The sequence below is a fragment of the Phytophthora infestans genome, genomic scaffold (genome assembly GCF_000142945.1).
Source record: "Phytophthora infestans T30-4 supercont1.2 genomic scaffold, whole genome shotgun sequence".
In the NCBI taxonomy this organism is placed as follows: Eukaryota; Oomycota; class Peronosporomycetes; order Peronosporales; family Peronosporaceae; genus Phytophthora; species Phytophthora infestans.
Window position 1 is genome coordinate 1,730,072 of NW_003303757.1, and position 14,974 is coordinate 1,745,045.

The following is a 14,974-nucleotide window of genomic DNA, read 5'->3' on the forward strand; positions in this document are numbered from 1 at the left end:
TGCCTTCATACCACCTCTTGAGCCAAAACCAGCACCACCTGATAGAGAAGATCGTCTTGATTCACTGTCGGATCTGGTTCAGCACCAAACCAAGCAGATCGACGTCCTCATTCTACAAAAGAAGCATCTGGAACAACGCTTGGTAGCAGTGGAAGGCCAGCTCCGCTCGACAGCCAGCACGACAACGCAAGCAGCAACCACGATCGACCCATCTTCCGCAACAACACCTCCACAACCACCACAGCCTGGAGTCAAAGCAGCTCGATCGAAAAAGAAGGGAGCACAGTCGCTGGCAGCCACGTGGCTCGCTTGGTTTACGGCGGAGTCTCGTGTATATGCCGCGCGATCTGTAAAAAAGGCAACGCTGTACGAGTTTAGACACACCGCAGGGTACATGATGCTTTTCTTACCGACTACGATTCGCACTAGATGCAGCGTCTCCAGCGTTCAAGAGCGAGGTGCTGGCCCTGGGTGAGAAGGCCCAAGAAAATGCGCTAGCATTCTTGAAAGAAAATGGGTCCTCAGCAGCTGCATCCGGTACGGTGCTGAAAGCTTTTCGTAAGCTTCATAAGGCCGGGAAGCTCGACGCGCATCTAGCCCAGTTCTATGACCGTGTTGAGCGCGGTGACGTGGTTGACCCTACTCCAACTGCTGCCTTACCAGAATTTATTCGCTTGAAGCGCCTTGGCTGTTAGTCTGTCGAATAAAAACAAAGAATATCACCCACAACCACGGACTACACAGCACCGATAGTAAACATCCGATAGACTTGATTTCATTTCGCGCACTAAAACATTCACAATATATTACAGCATAGCTACAGGAACAAGTTAGATGACACATACCGGCTCAAGTAATGATCTAGAACACACTTACCATATCTACGAGTAGTAAAGAGCCCGAGGGAAACCGCAAGTACCACCGCTCTGTGATTATACACCTTCGGCAGCATATTGCCCGCCCTACCGGGTCATTTTACATCACAGCAACGGACTTTGGAAGCGGCAAGAGTGGGAGCGGCAGGCGGCGTGTCTTGGTCAGCCGTGCGGTGCGCTCGGGGGGTCGAAGGAGGGCTTGTCGCCGCAGTACAGCCGGCGTTCCGCGCGCCATCTTCTGTGCCGTCGTGGTGGCGATTGTGTTTGGAGAATGAATGTGTGGCCTGAGAGACCAGGATTTTTTTTATTTTGAATCACGGCTAAGTTCGATTTTATTCCAGACGTTTATACCGGTACCGGTTGGAACCCCGGTCGGAATTTTTACGGTATGGTGTCAAAGTTTTCTTTTCTTTTTCGAAAAGTGGATACCGCTCTTGAACTTTCCTTTTCCTCTTGAATAAACAAGTTTGTGAGCGGTATCCACGCGATATATTTAATTTTGTAATCAGGCTGTCCAACGCCAGGCAAGCGAAGAAGTTCTTGCCCTCTCTACACTTCCAGTATGACGGACGCGTCATCCTCCGAGCGCCGCGAGCAGCTCCGAAGTCTCAACGATTCTTTAGTCAGCGGTTCGCTGTCCCGCCAGGAATATGACGAACTACTGCCGTTCCTGGCTTCCCCAACCTCGATGCAACCGCAAGACGCCGCGTTCGAAGTGGCCCTAGCCCAAGCGCAACGGCCCGCCTCATCAACCGATCATCTTTCCAGTCCCCAGCGCACCGTTCGCTTCGCTGACAATGTGAACACGCCAGCCCCAGAGCCGATCGAAGCCCCACCACAGTATCAGATGCTCACTCCCGTCGCGTCAGCCTCTACAGGACTACAGCTACGCTGTCCAGCATGCGGCACCAGCAATGACACGTCGCGCGGTCCTCGCTGCTACGTGTGCAGCTCGCGCCTCACCGTCGCCGACGAACTATCGGCTGCAGCGGCTGTGAGAGCGAGCTCGAGCTCGAGACAGCGCTGGCCAATTGTGACGGCCATGACGCCGCCTAGTGGTGCGTTCAGCGCGGTGGAAGACGGACGCGTAGTGATCCACAACGGTTTCTTCTCGTGCTCCATGCAGGACACTCAGATCATCGCGACAGCGGAAGGAAATGCCTGTCAGGTGTTCGTAATGTGCTGTACATGGCAGCCTCGCCCTACCGAAGGTACAAGCAGCCAACACTACGAAGCGACATGGTATGTGTCGCAACGCTTCAGCCATTTCGAGAAGTTGCACAAGGCTCTCAAGAGGAGGCTGGCACGCTCCACGTCGGCGTCGCTGCCGCCATTCCCTGCCAAATATCACCTGACTGACCGGCTGGAGAAGAGGAAACAGGGACTTGGGACGTACTTGCCGCGGTTGCTCGAGATGTGCGCACATCTATCCATCGCACAGCCAGTGCCAGAGCTGGACGAGTTTTTGGATATCTCACACCAGGTGCAGATCTTCCGATCACAACGTTCTAGCACTGCTGCTTCTGGTGTGAGTGCGAATCCTCCTGTTGGCGCGTCTCAATCTACAGCCGCGACATCAGCGACGTCGTCCTTCCCAGCCTATTCAGGCGCAGCGATGACAGCGTCTCAATGGATGTCCCCGCCTATGGATGCGACGGAACTTGCTCAAGCTGAAGGTGCTGTGAGGCTCCTTGCTAACGCAGTGCGCAATGCACGAGGAGATGTTCGTGGAGACGGCACTGTCCAGCATCATTTGGACATGTGCGTGCAGTTGACACCCGGACTAAAACGCTCTGCCGATGTGGATAACCCGTTCGCCGACACAGAGCTCATCCCGCGTGCCATGCAGTGCCAAGAAGATCTTCAACAAGCAGTCGCGATGTACAATGATGCCCTACTTGCTGCGTCAGGGATAGCACCGACCCAACAGCAAGGACAGGGAGCTCAGCAGTCTGAACCACACGTCCAAGCTCAGCAAATGCCAGTGCGCAACGTCGTGCCTGCAAGTGCCGCGTAAAGTATCTCGTGGTTTTGACAACCTGGAGTTCTCATCAAGCGCAACACCAGTTTTTTTTTCTGTTTCTAGTGAAAGCTTATGTAAACTGTTACGAATTTACGCGTTGCGGTCGATTTCGAAATGAAATGTATTGGAAACGTGCAGCTAAGACATGCAAACATTTACCACGTGCTGTCTGTCCGCGAACTTCATTATTCAAGCAAGCTACCAACGGCTTCCTGCGTCATGCCTTGCGCGACTTTTGCGACCTTACCTCAGCAGTGTTTAAACACCGTAGCTGGGTTGGTACGAGTTCTGCTGGCCAGGAACGTATGGAGGTGGTGCCTGCACACCGCCGCCCTCCTGTGCGGAGAGCGCGTACGTCTCCGTGACAGCTAGCAGCGAGTCGTTGTACAGCCCCATGGTCGTCTCCAGGTCCTCCTGACACTGCATCGCCCGCGGGATCAAATCCACGTTAGCAAACGGATTGTCCAGGTTTGCAGAGATCTGCAAACGCGGCAGAAGCTGTACGCACACCTTGAGGTGATGCTGCACCTGAGGGTCGCGGCGCAAGTCGCCACGTGCACTTCGAATCGATGCGTTCAGCAGGGCCACCGCCTGTTCCGTGTGAGACAGCTCCTCCTCATCCAGCGGCGTGGGAAGCTCCGTTGGCAAGCGAGCCTGTTCGCGAGCAGCCATTCCTTCAGCGCCACCAGCGTTCACGTTCAGCGCACGGCCAAATCCTGCTGCGGCACCAGATTCGTCACCACCGCCCGACATTAGCTGACGACGGTACTGCTCAACCTGGCGCGACACGTTCAAAAAACGATCCAGCTCTGGCACATTAAGGTTCTCAGGAAGACGCGCGCACAACTCCAGCACCTGTGCTACGTAGCGCTCCAGACCCTGCTTGCGCTCCTCGACGATCGCGCTTGAGTTGCCCGTCTTGCCCTTGAACACGCCCCCAAGAACGTGCTTGCGTGGGAACATCGGAATCGTAGCTACTGCCGTCGGAATCTTTCGCTTAAGATCCTTATGCAGCTTCTCAAAGACGCTGAAGCGGTGAGACACAAGCCACGTCGTCGATTCGCTCCCGTCCCTCGGCTGCCACTGGCAACGCAGCACGTACACCGTGTATTCCGTGTAGTTGTCGTCCTGAAGAACTTGCGTTCGGTGCATCTGCGCCTCAAAGTATCCGTCGTGGATCACGATGCGACCGTTCTCCGTGGAGAACGTGCCCAGAGGTGCCGTCAGCGTCGACAAACTTCTCTGCTGACGATTCTGGCCGCGGTATCCGTAGTAGCCAGGGTCAGCGGCCGCAGCAGCCGACTCATCGCTTGTGGTAAGCAGAGAGCCACATTCGTCGCAGTGATTGCCATTGGCCGTGTTGTTAGTGGCACCGCAAGCCGGGCAACGAATCTGGATGCCGTAGACACCCGTTGTATACAGACGACTAAGCGATTCCTCCTGTTCGGCTGTGAGAGCAGCCCCGGACGGGACTTCCTCGGGCTTCTCGAGCAGGAACGGCACCAGCTCGTCGTACTCGGACTGAGTGATAGCTCCACTCAAGAGCAGGTCGTTCAACTGCTGCAGCTGCTCGCGGTTCTCCTGCGAAACATCGTCGGGGATCTCCACTACGTGCACCTGACCAGCAGGCGTCTGCACACTGTTTACCTGAGCAAGACCACTCAGCAGACTGGCGCTGACGCTAGCAGCCTCCAGCAGAGCCTGTTCCTTGCGACGTTCTGCCTCCTCGCGCTCGCGTTCCATTCGCTCTTCAAGCTCTTTCGCCTCCGCAATAGCACGTAGCTCGGCCTGGCGTTCGTGCTCCACGGCAGCCATTGCCTCTGCAGCAGCAGCTTCAGCTTCTGCAACTGCAGTCGCGGCTTCCTTGGCCAGTCTGATAGCTTCCTCCTCAGCAGCACGAGCCTCCGCCTCCATACGAAGACGATCATCTTCGGCTGCAGCACGAGCAATGCTCTCGCGACGAGCAATATCAGCAGCCATGCGAGCTTCCTCTTCACGACGTTTAGCCTCTTCTGCCTGGCGCTTGGCCTCCACAGCACGTGCAGCCGCCAGAGCAAGCATTTCCTGCTTCTTCGACTTAAACAGACGTCGTGCCGTCATACCACGGAACAGAGCTTGCACCACCACTACAGCGGAACGCTTCTTCTTGAAGTCACGACGCACCGACAAGGCACGCCACCAGCGCTGGATGCGCACGACTGAGTTGCGGCGGAACTGGATACGACGCAGCAGCTTCGAGAAGCTGTTCTGGGCAACGACCTTCGCCAGGCCCACGCGCCAACGACGACGAGCCAGCCACAACTTCATACGTGACACAATATGCGGGCCTTCCGTGGCCCAGTTGATCTTCAAGATTGAATCCAGCACAGCGATCTTACCAGCCTTGAAGAACAGCTTCGTAATACCAAGTTTGTATGCATCCATCGGTACCTGAAAAGCCCACAGGATTGCGGTAATAAGCGTCGGGTCACTCTGGTTCGCAAACAGCCGCTGAGCATCAGACGGCATGAACTTCTTGTAAGCGCCCACCAACTCGCTGTAGCTCACACGCGTAGGCAGGCCCACCTTGAGCACCTGAGCAGTCTGCATAATACCCTGGCAGCGCAACTGGCCCACGACGTAACGAGGATCAAACATACCAACTCGCATCAAAGCGTTGGGTTTAATACACCGAATGAAGTTGCAGCGCGTGGCATCGAGAGTGTCCACCAGCTCCTGCATTTGATTCGAGAACTTGGCCGCCACACTCTTCGTCAATTTCCTCTTGCCCGGGCGGCTGTTGTCGGGTTCTTGCTGAAAGAACGCAGGCACCAGCTTGTTTGACGAGCCAGAGAAGAGATTCGACATATCCGCAGGAATCGAATCGTTGTTCTTGTCGATAAACGCGCCGATTGTGTAGCTCACAGCGCCTGCAAAGTGCCTCACAATAAACATATGCTCCATGTCCTTCGGGTGTGGACGCGGGAAGTACGGGTGCTTTGAGTGTTTCGAGTGCAGTGTGCGCAGGAACTTGGCATCACTAGGCTGCGGGTTCATAGCCTCGGCGTCCAGTAACGACAAAATACCACTGGGCTTCGAGGCAATCAGATCCACACACTCGCGGTTATCGGGCCACTTGATCCTACCCACTGTAATACCTTCACGCTTGTACAACTCCATCTCGGCAATGAACACTTGGTTGTTAAATGTCGCCTGCAACACTTCGTTCGTGTAATTGATCAGCAGCTGCTCGAAGTCGTTGCGCTGGAACGACTCAAAACCGAAGATGTCGAGCACTCCGATGTACGGCAGCGGGTTAGGATCGTGACCCAGAGACGAGTTCACCTGCTTGATCACCCAATCGAACATGCGGCTGTACAGTGCCTTAGCAATGGCGTCACGCGCGTACACGGCAGCCTGCTCGTTACGACGAACCGTGTACGTCTCCTCGCGGGTCACAATGTCGCGCGTCATAATCACTTTCCATAGATCGTCCTCCTTGACGCCCAGCAGTCTAGCCACCGTGGTAATAGCGCGTTTGGCGGACTCCTTTTCAATCACAGCAGCTTCGCCTTCGGACGTATCTTCCTCGACGAACTCAATGTTACCAAGATGCAGCAGACCTGCGACCACCGAAAAGATCACGTGTTGAACCTGTTCATCGATCCCTACACAGCTCAGACCACGCACCACGGCTCCAAAGCACGCGTGGTCGTCCGTTTCCTCGGCAATGTAGCATCCACTCTGGTTCAAGTAGCAAAAGTCCTCAGCTTTCGAAAGCTCAAACTCTTGACGCGCAGCAGAAGATGCGCCGGCCAGCAGCTGGTAAAAAATGTGGAAATTGCGCTCTCCGTCCACCTGGTACACAAGACGCGACTTTTCCAGCAGATAGGTCTCCACCAGAGCACCAGCGAGCTTGAAATCGCCGTCTGCCGTGAACTGCAGCTTCATGAACTTGCCGAAACGTGACGAGTTGTAGTTGCGAAGTGTCTTGGCGTTACCGAATGCTTCCAGGATGGGGTTTTGTTCAATAAGACGGTGGTCCAGCGATGTACCGTGCTCCTGACGGGTCTTGGACATATTCTCAATCTCCTCGCCGCGCGCTTTCTTGCCGTACAGACCACGCGTGGTCAAGTGACGCAGCACGATCTTGGACGACTCGGTCTTACCGGCTCCACTTTCACCGCTGATGACAACCGACTGGTTGGTGGGTTGATCGGTGCCTGAGTTGTAGACCATTTGCTGGTAAGCCATCTCGGCGATGGAGTACGGGTGCGGCGAGCTGCCGGCAGTGTTAACCACCTCACTGATACGAGGATTAGGAAGATCCCGCAGCGGATTGACGGCGATCAGCACGTTGGCCATGAAGGTGTAGGGCTTCTGTCCAGTGCCATCCCCGCCGTCGAGCTTGCAACGCTCCTCCAGGTTGTGCAGCACACCTGCCTCGTGAATGTAATAGAGCGACGTCATGTCATCAGCCTCGCGAGGGTTCTGCGGCACAGCGAGACCGCGATCCACCTGCTGGATCTTGCCGGCTTGAGTGCGCACTGTCACCTTGAGGCCGCCGATGGCCATGACGGTGGCCTTGTCCCACACACGCTCGGTACCAGGAACCCAGATGACCTGCCCTACCTCCACGGGAAGTAGTTCGACGTCGGCATCGGATTTAGAAGCCTGGCGAGCAATCGGAGGGGGTGTTGACATGGCTTTTGGTCGCGGCGGCGTAGATTGCAGCGAGAAACAGCGCGTTAGAAAGACGGCACGCTCGAGATTCAGACGAGGTGTAAGGCGCTGCAAAGATTGGAGCGGGGGCCGAGCGACTGAGACGAGAAGGAGGGGCGGGGCTGCTCTCCGGTCGGCGAGGCTTGAAGTGACAAAGCGGAAGAATCTGAATCCCCCCTCCAACGCTGCCTACTTCATGACATAATGTGATTGGCTGGATCATATTTCGGTATCAATTTCAGCCTATCCGAGACGGTTTGTGCGTCGCACATAAACGATATCCATGCTGTGAAGAACGATGATACGAAAATGGCAAGTGGACGACCACAGCGGTTGCACGCCGAGATTTTCTCTCTGTCTGCATCGTTTGTTGCATATGTACGAGGAAGCTACCGGTATAGCTGCTAGCCACTAAGCTCACAAAGGCTGCACTGACGACTCGTAACTGGAAACTTGAACTAGGTGTCAACTCCTCTAAAGGAGTTCTCCCGAAGGTGGCGCGTTGGGACTGTAAGGCTCTACGAGGCTTGCCACGTCCGTCGGATTGGGGTGGCACGTCACTTTGTGGCGGCTGTGAAGCGCTCCATGCGCTTTCGTCGCTTCTCCTCGAACTGCAAGGCGGCGTTAACACAAAAGAGCAACAGAATTCTTGTGTCAGTCACACTGACTCAGTGTCGCTCATGACTGCGATGCTGCAAGAATGAGAGATTAGCTACACACGCACCACTTCGCTGGTCTCGAGGCCGAAGCGCTTGGCACGGTCCAGACGTCGCTTCTCTTCGGCATTTAGACCGAAACGCTCAGCCCGCGCGTCCTTCTTCTTCTCAAACTTAGAGGTCAATTATCGAGGGTCAGTGCCACCATCGCAGCAGTAATGGGCACATCCAACGCATCAGCAGCATACCGCATTTGTCGTCTCCAAGTGAAATCGTTCTGCTCGTTTAAGCCTCTTGGCACTCTCCTCTTCCACCTCTGCAAGAGTCAACCAGTCCCAACATTAGCCATGTCTTAACTCTTTTCCCATCATCAAATACGAACACAAGGCACACCTGCGCTCGGGAGGTGGAATCGCTTCGCGCGTTGAGCCTTGCCACATTAAAGCAAGCATTACACTGGGATTTAGTATTCATTGCCTCCAACCGTCAGCCATTTCCACTCACCTTTTTATCATCGAGACTCATGGGAATGCCAAACTTGGCCGCACGGGTCGCACGCTTCTCCTCCTCCGTCTCGGATTTGGTAGAAGCGTCCATCTCCAGTACGCTGATGGTCTCCGATCCCCTCTCTGTTTCGACCAACTTCGGTTCCGATCCAGCGCCGGCCTCCTTAGTCTCTTCCTTTTTGGTCTCCTTGTCAGCGGGAACCGACTCCGTGGCTGGCGGCGCCGTCTTCTTTACAGGGGACGGCGTCTTGAGCTTCGTCTTTTTGGGCGCCTCTGGCTCCGCAACAAGCGCCTCTTTTTTCTTTGGCTCGGCCTTCTTAGTTTTCTTGGGACTCGGTACCTTGAGTGCCTCCATCTCCTGCGCCTCGCTACCGAATTCCTCTTCGTCCAGCGCCAGCTCAAGGCGCTGAATCAGCTCCGTCTTTAGCCCATTAGAGCTCAGCCCGCGCGACTCCAGCGCCGCACGCAGCTCGCTCACCTTCATCTTTTTGGGATTCATGGGTGTCGCGCTGGTCATGAGGCTTTCGATTGATTTTCACAAAATGAAAAGCAGATCCGAAAAAATGGGCAACATAAGGCACGCAAAAATATTTCTCTCCGTTCAGGCAACTTTATTTGTTTCTTGCGTTGCTGGAAGATGATGCACCGCGTTGCTTGGAGCTTCAGCCAGTGTCTTAATATCGCTTCGGGGCTGTAAAGTCCTTGGTCCATTCAGCCATGTCAATCGGATGCGATTCCTCCGACGCGGAACTGTCCTCCTGCCATACCTTGATGGTCTTGTCCGCCTCGCACGTGATGAATCGGCTGCAAATGACACACATCACACAAAATTGTCAGAATTGAAATACATATAATCACACTTCCATCAACTGCATGCGTGCACATACAGGCCTGTCTTGTCGAATGCGGATGCATAAATGCCTGTCTCACTGTCCAGAGATCCGGGCTGTGCCTTCGTCGAGTCGCTCTGGAAGCAATAGCCCGTCTGGTAGTCCCAAAAGCGCATCGACCCGTTGTCTCCACACGATGCCATCACGCCGTCCTGATTAATCGAGATCGAGTTGATGATGGCGTTGTGCGTCGAAAAGTTGCGCAGGAAGCGACCTTCCTTCGCCTCCCACTTTTTCATGTTGTCTGCGGCGCCCGACATGAACGTGTGGTCCTGTCCGCAACGAGATAGAAAGTTACAATCGTTGTCAATTCAGAAGACGTGCCAGTCAAGCTTAAATAACTTACGGTAGGAGACTTCGTGACAGCACGAACTGCCTTCTTGTGGTTAGTCAGCGTTGTCATCACCTTGCCAGCCGCAAGATCCCACAACTGTAAAGAGCACGCATACACACAAACAGGATACGACATAAAATGTGTGGGAGGACGTATGCAATACAGATCACCAAACACGTGACTATACCTTGACTGTACTATCACTGGAGCCCGTAATAATCTGCGGATCCGTTGCTTGCGTCTCCATGGCCCACACAGTCCCCTGGTGCCCAGAAAGCACGTGGATCTGGTTCTTCGTTCGCATATCCCAGACCTGCCAAAGCAAGCCACATAAAAGCAAGCCATTACACCTTTGTCCGGTTCATTCCAATTGGAAATGTGGCCGAGACTTACTCGGGCGACGGCATCGCGACCACCAGTGACGAGGATATCCAGCGTGGGATGCACCTTCAATGAGAAGACACCCGACAGGTGTCCGTGATAGCTCCGGATCACCTTGTTGTACTCGAGATCCCAGCACAGCACCTTTTTGTCTTCTCCAGCAGAGAAGAGGTATGGATGACGTGGGCTCACCTCTAATCCACGGATAGCGTTGATGTGACCTGTAAGCGTGAGCTTCAGCTGCCCCGAGGCCAAGTCCCAAACCTTGATAGTTCGATCAGCCGAGCCCGTAACAAACCAGTCATTGGTAGGGTCCACGGAGATCGAGCGCACCCATCCAAGGTGTCCAGCAATCACGCGTTTGAGCTTCCACGGAGCGTGCCACTTGGGTTTGGGCACCTGTGTTGCACGACGACGGACAATGACGCTCGATCCGAACTGAGCCGCTGTCGCTGTTTGCTTCTTGTACTCTACAACCGCCGAGGAGGCCTCTCTGTCGACGTTTGACGCCACACTACCGCCATTTCATAGACAATACCGATCATATCAGCCAACGCAGGCAACTATAACGGAATCTACCGAACGTACAGCTTCCTCTTCTTAAGTGCCAGCTCTTCCTCAGCCTCTTTCGCCACTTGATCCACGAACGAAGGCTTCTCTGCTGCAGTAGTGTCCTCAATTGCAGTTGAAACATCAGGCACCGACGGTAATGGGTGGCCTCCCATGACCACATCAGCTTGAGCTGCTGGGGCAGGGCCAGGAGCAATGCGAGTAGCGGCGGCGATGGGCGGTGGTGTCGAGTCTACGGCTTCAGCCACGGCCTTGAACTCCAGCAGCGCGCTGGGAAATTCGAAAAGGTACGTGTCGTTCAGTTTGGTACGTACACGCACTTTTTTGCTAGTTACGGTGAAAGATTACAGTTAGATAACAAAGCATCCATCCATCGATTCGCTGGGATATGGCCGTACCTGGGCGCGTAGTCGTAGGCCGACGCGGCGCTGCGCTTGGTCAGTGCGAACATCTCTGCAGTGCGCAGCACCGATGCCTCGATCTGCTGATCTATCTCGGCTGCAACATCATCATCGGCGTGAACAACGCTCGCCACCTTCGCCATCGTTTGTCCCTTGTGTTGCACCTTGTTTGTGACGGAAGCTTTTATTGTAATGAGGCACAGACTGTACTTATATTTCAACCAAATGTCTTTGCTTTTGATTGGGGGCTGAAATTTACCGTCATTCCTGAATCCGGCTTTGCTATTTTCAACCAATATCTGCGGCGCAGATCACCTTGACCTTGACGTGTGGGTTGATCCAGTCTGCATCCTGCGTGGAAGAGAACAACCTCGGTTTAGTGCTGGCTATGACATCCGTGCTATTCTCCGCGGCACCAGTTGCCAGCATGGACACCGCACAGTACCCGGAGCAACAACGACAACAATCCGCCAATGCCAACACCTCGTCGCAGCAGCAGCCGCGAATGCTGGCGCAGTACCAGGTGCTCCATACGCTCGGCTCGGGCCTGCAGGGCAAGGTGAAGCTCGGCGTGGATACTGCCACACACCAGCGCGTAGCGCTTAAGATTGTCGATATGGCTAAGCTCAACCGAAAGAGCATGATCAACGTCTACCGCGAGGTGGAAGCCATGTCTCGTGTTTCCCACACGAATGTGCTGCGCCTCCTATCTGTTCACGACGACGCGTCGTACCCTAAGAAGGACGGCAAGAGCAAGCAAGTGATTGTCATTGTGCTGGAGTTGGCCACAGGTGGAGAACTCTTCGACTTCATGATGTACACTGGCTGCTTCGCGGAGAACATCGCGCGCGCCTATTTCCAGCAGCTCGTAGCCGGTCTGGAGGCTTGTCACGCACAGGGGGTATACCACCGCGACATCAAACCAGAAAATCTCCTGTTAGACGAGAACTTTGCGCTAAAAATCGCTGACTTTGGGCTCTCCGGTCTGAGAGAAGGAGCCGATGGAGCTGTGGCTGAGCTATACACGCAATGCGGCACCAGAGGATACATGAGCCCAGAAGTGCTATCGTGTCTGTCGTATGAAGGAGAACCTGCAGACGTCTGGTCGGCTGGCGTGGTACTTTTTATTATGCTGGCGGGCTTCCCACCGTTCCAGATTGCCACCAACCAGGACTGGTGGTTCCGTGCTTGTGCTGCTAAGCAACACGAAGCTTTTTGGGCGGCACACGCTCGCTCTGCCACGTTCTCACCGGGCGCTATGTCGCTCATGACGCGCATCTTCCACGTGAAGCCGCAGGAACGTGTTACTCTTGCAGAGATCAAGACACACCCGTGGTTTAAGGAAAGGGCTGTAGCGCCCGAGGATCTTCGTGCAGAGCTGATGAGTCGCAAGCTGCAAGTGGATGAGGAGAAGCGTAAAGAGCGTGAGGAGAAGCTGCTTGCGGCCTCCAAGCAGCGGCTACAGAAGCAGGATGAAGAATTCGACCCTTTCAACATGGACGTTGAGCGATCGATGGTCGTTCCGACGACCACAGAATCTGCGACTGCAGAGGTAAGTTCAAAGAAGGCGCCATCGTATCCGTCCACCAGTGTGGCGCTTTACACAAGCTTTCAGTCAAGTCGGACGGCTCCAGAGTTGCAGACGCGGGTGGAGAAGGCGTTGGCGGAACACTCGGCGCGCTTTGTGGCGCACAAGGACCGGTTTAAAACAAAGGCCACGATGGCTGCAGACGTGGGGGACGTGGGCTTCGCTGTGCGCATCTACTCACTAGACAATGTAAGGAGTTCTTGCGGAGTCGAAAGGCGGCAGCTGAAGTGGCCGTACTAGCAGCACCAAAACTGCTGTTGTTGCCTTGCCTCTGGTGCTTGCTTGCTACGTGTCTGTGTTTGGCTGCCGACTTGAGAGTGAATGGGATTTTGCTGACGTGAGATGGTTGTATTGTAATTGTTGCTGTTTAGGTCCCAGGGCTCTGTGTGGTGGAGTTCCGGCGTACAAGCGGCGAGTGCCTTAAGTTTCACGAAGCATACAAAAAGCTCAGTAGCTCGCTGTCCGACCTCGTCTTTGACAACAACGATGAATCGGAGACGGCTGACGACTCGCCTGCGGAGGAGCTCATCTCAGACGAGGCGATGATGATTTAGGCAGCCTACACGACAAAGATGTTTCTATCAAGCACAAGTAACACCTAGCATCAACCTGAAAAGTGGAACATGATGTTGGCCGCCTACCAAGTAACGGGTCCATATCGTCAGTCTGCATAATTCGTTACACTGTGAGTTGGTGAAACTGCTAAAGTGTGACTAGCCGAGCGCCGCCGGTAGTTTTTGTTAAATCACCCTTTATTTTTTTTCCGCCTCCGCTTCGCTCCGGCGGGGTGGGGAGTAGGGGTGGGACAAACAATTATTTCTAAATCGAAAATAGCAGCGATACTTTATAATTCGCTCCCAATCCGGTGCCTCATGTTTTACTTTTTAAATTAAATTGTTTTAATGATGTAACGAAGTAAAATGTAAAAAAATGTGCTTACATGTCAAAAATTTGTCGGAAAACGATATTGCTTGTGTAGACTCCATCTTCCTCCTCCTGTTCCGGATATTCAATGAGGGCTCGAAAATTCGAGCGTGATGTAACCCTTGATAGGGCGACGTACAGCTGGCCATGTGAGAAACACGGTGTAGCAAGATATAGCCCTAGATTCATAAGGGTTTGACCTTGGGCCTTGTTGATAGTCATTGCAAACGCTGGCTGTACAGGGAACTGCTTTCGACGTAGGCGAAACGGAAACTCTCGAGTATCATCGTCGCTGACAAAAATAATCCGCGGAATTAGAACATGCTGACCCCGCCGCTCCCCCGTCATGATTGTTGCGTGAATGACGTGTGGCTTTAAATCAACGATCCTCAGGCGCGTACCGTTACAAAGCCCCAAATCCGGGTTTAGATTTCTCATCATCATGACGGGAATGCCTTTCTTGAGTACTAGCCGAGCGCCGCCGCTACGCGGCGGTAATTTAGGTTTAGTTCTACAGTGTACTTGCTTTGGCCTTTCCGCCTCCACTACGCTTCGGCGGGATAACTATTGAAAAAACGCTGAGCTTATGTGTATCTAAATCGGTTTTTTTAATGTCATTTATTTGGGTCAGCATTGTGCTTATCGGATTTAAGAAATTTTTATTCTAATGATCTTGAATCAAGATTCTCGATGCAATCTCTTTTTTATTGCTGGCTATCACTGTATCTTCATCTTCCACCCAAAACCACCTGCGCTTCAAATAACATTTATACAAATGCTTCACAATATGTTTAGTTTAGCGTCGTGCTCGATATCACGGACCATTTCTGAGCCGCTATGAAACTTAGCTCACATGATAGAAATGGTCTGTCCAGCTTGCACTACTTATCCGCTTGTACTGCCTATTTGAGCTTGCTTCACACACAACTCAATGAAAGCTAAAAAATATTTAAATTGTAATATTTTTTATGGATGCAGCGTTCATTTTGTGCTGATTCAGAATTAGTCAATAGACACTCGATTCTGTACCAGTTATGATTAACATGTAAAGCATTTGGATAATGTGTCGCAAGACGCCTTGCTGTTGTTGTTGTTGACGGTACAGTAGTGCTTTCAGTCAGTTTG

General features: G+C 53.5%; 5 protein-coding genes across 5 annotated transcripts; 2 read left to right on the forward strand and 3 right to left on the reverse strand.

Annotated features, from left to right (window-relative positions):
* Nucleotides 1–1,383: 1,383 nt before the first annotated feature.
* On the forward strand, nucleotides 1,384–2,892 carry PITG_01476 (uncharacterized protein; the record flags this gene model as incomplete). The annotated part of the gene is made up of 1 exon (XM_002908092.1): nucleotides 1,384–2,892. The coding sequence occupies one exon, from the start codon at nucleotides 1,438–1,440 to the stop codon at nucleotides 2,890–2,892; it is 1,455 nt and encodes a 484-aa protein (XP_002908138.1).
* On the reverse strand, nucleotides 2,575–7,581 carry PITG_01477 (myosin-like protein; the record flags this gene model as incomplete). Its single annotated transcript, XM_002908093.1, has 1 exon — nucleotides 2,575–7,581. The coding sequence occupies one exon, from the start codon at nucleotides 7,579–7,581 to the stop codon at nucleotides 3,157–3,159; it is 4,425 nt and encodes a 1,474-aa protein (XP_002908139.1).
* Nucleotides 7,582–7,977: 396 nt separating this feature from the next.
* On the reverse strand, nucleotides 7,978–9,278 carry PITG_01478 (uncharacterized protein; the record flags this gene model as incomplete). The annotated part of the gene is made up of 6 exons (XM_002908094.1): nucleotides 7,978–8,210; nucleotides 8,318–8,428; nucleotides 8,504–8,571; nucleotides 8,649–8,685; nucleotides 8,760–8,828; nucleotides 8,964–9,278. 6 exons carry the CDS (start codon nucleotides 9,276–9,278, stop codon nucleotides 8,157–8,159), a joined length of 654 nt encoding a protein of 217 aa, XP_002908140.1.
* A 147-nt stretch (nucleotides 9,279–9,425) lies between these two features.
* Nucleotides 9,426–11,480, reverse strand: PITG_01479 (pre-mRNA-splicing factor prp46, putative; the record flags this gene model as incomplete). The annotated part of the gene is made up of 7 exons (XM_002908095.1): nucleotides 9,426–9,565; nucleotides 9,649–9,923; nucleotides 9,998–10,081; nucleotides 10,173–10,298; nucleotides 10,379–10,880; nucleotides 10,955–11,263; nucleotides 11,335–11,480. 7 exons carry the CDS (start codon nucleotides 11,478–11,480, stop codon nucleotides 9,436–9,438), a joined length of 1,572 nt encoding a protein of 523 aa, XP_002908141.1.
* A 133-nt stretch (nucleotides 11,481–11,613) lies between these two features.
* Nucleotides 11,614–13,614, forward strand: PITG_01480 (CBL-interacting serine/threonine-protein kinase, putative; the record flags this gene model as incomplete). The annotated part of the gene is made up of 2 exons (XM_002908096.1): nucleotides 11,614–13,114; nucleotides 13,297–13,614. The coding sequence occupies 2 exons, from the start codon at nucleotides 11,726–11,728 to the stop codon at nucleotides 13,477–13,479; spliced, it is 1,572 nt and encodes a 523-aa protein (XP_002908142.1).
* Nucleotides 13,615–14,974: the final 1,360 nt, after the last annotated feature.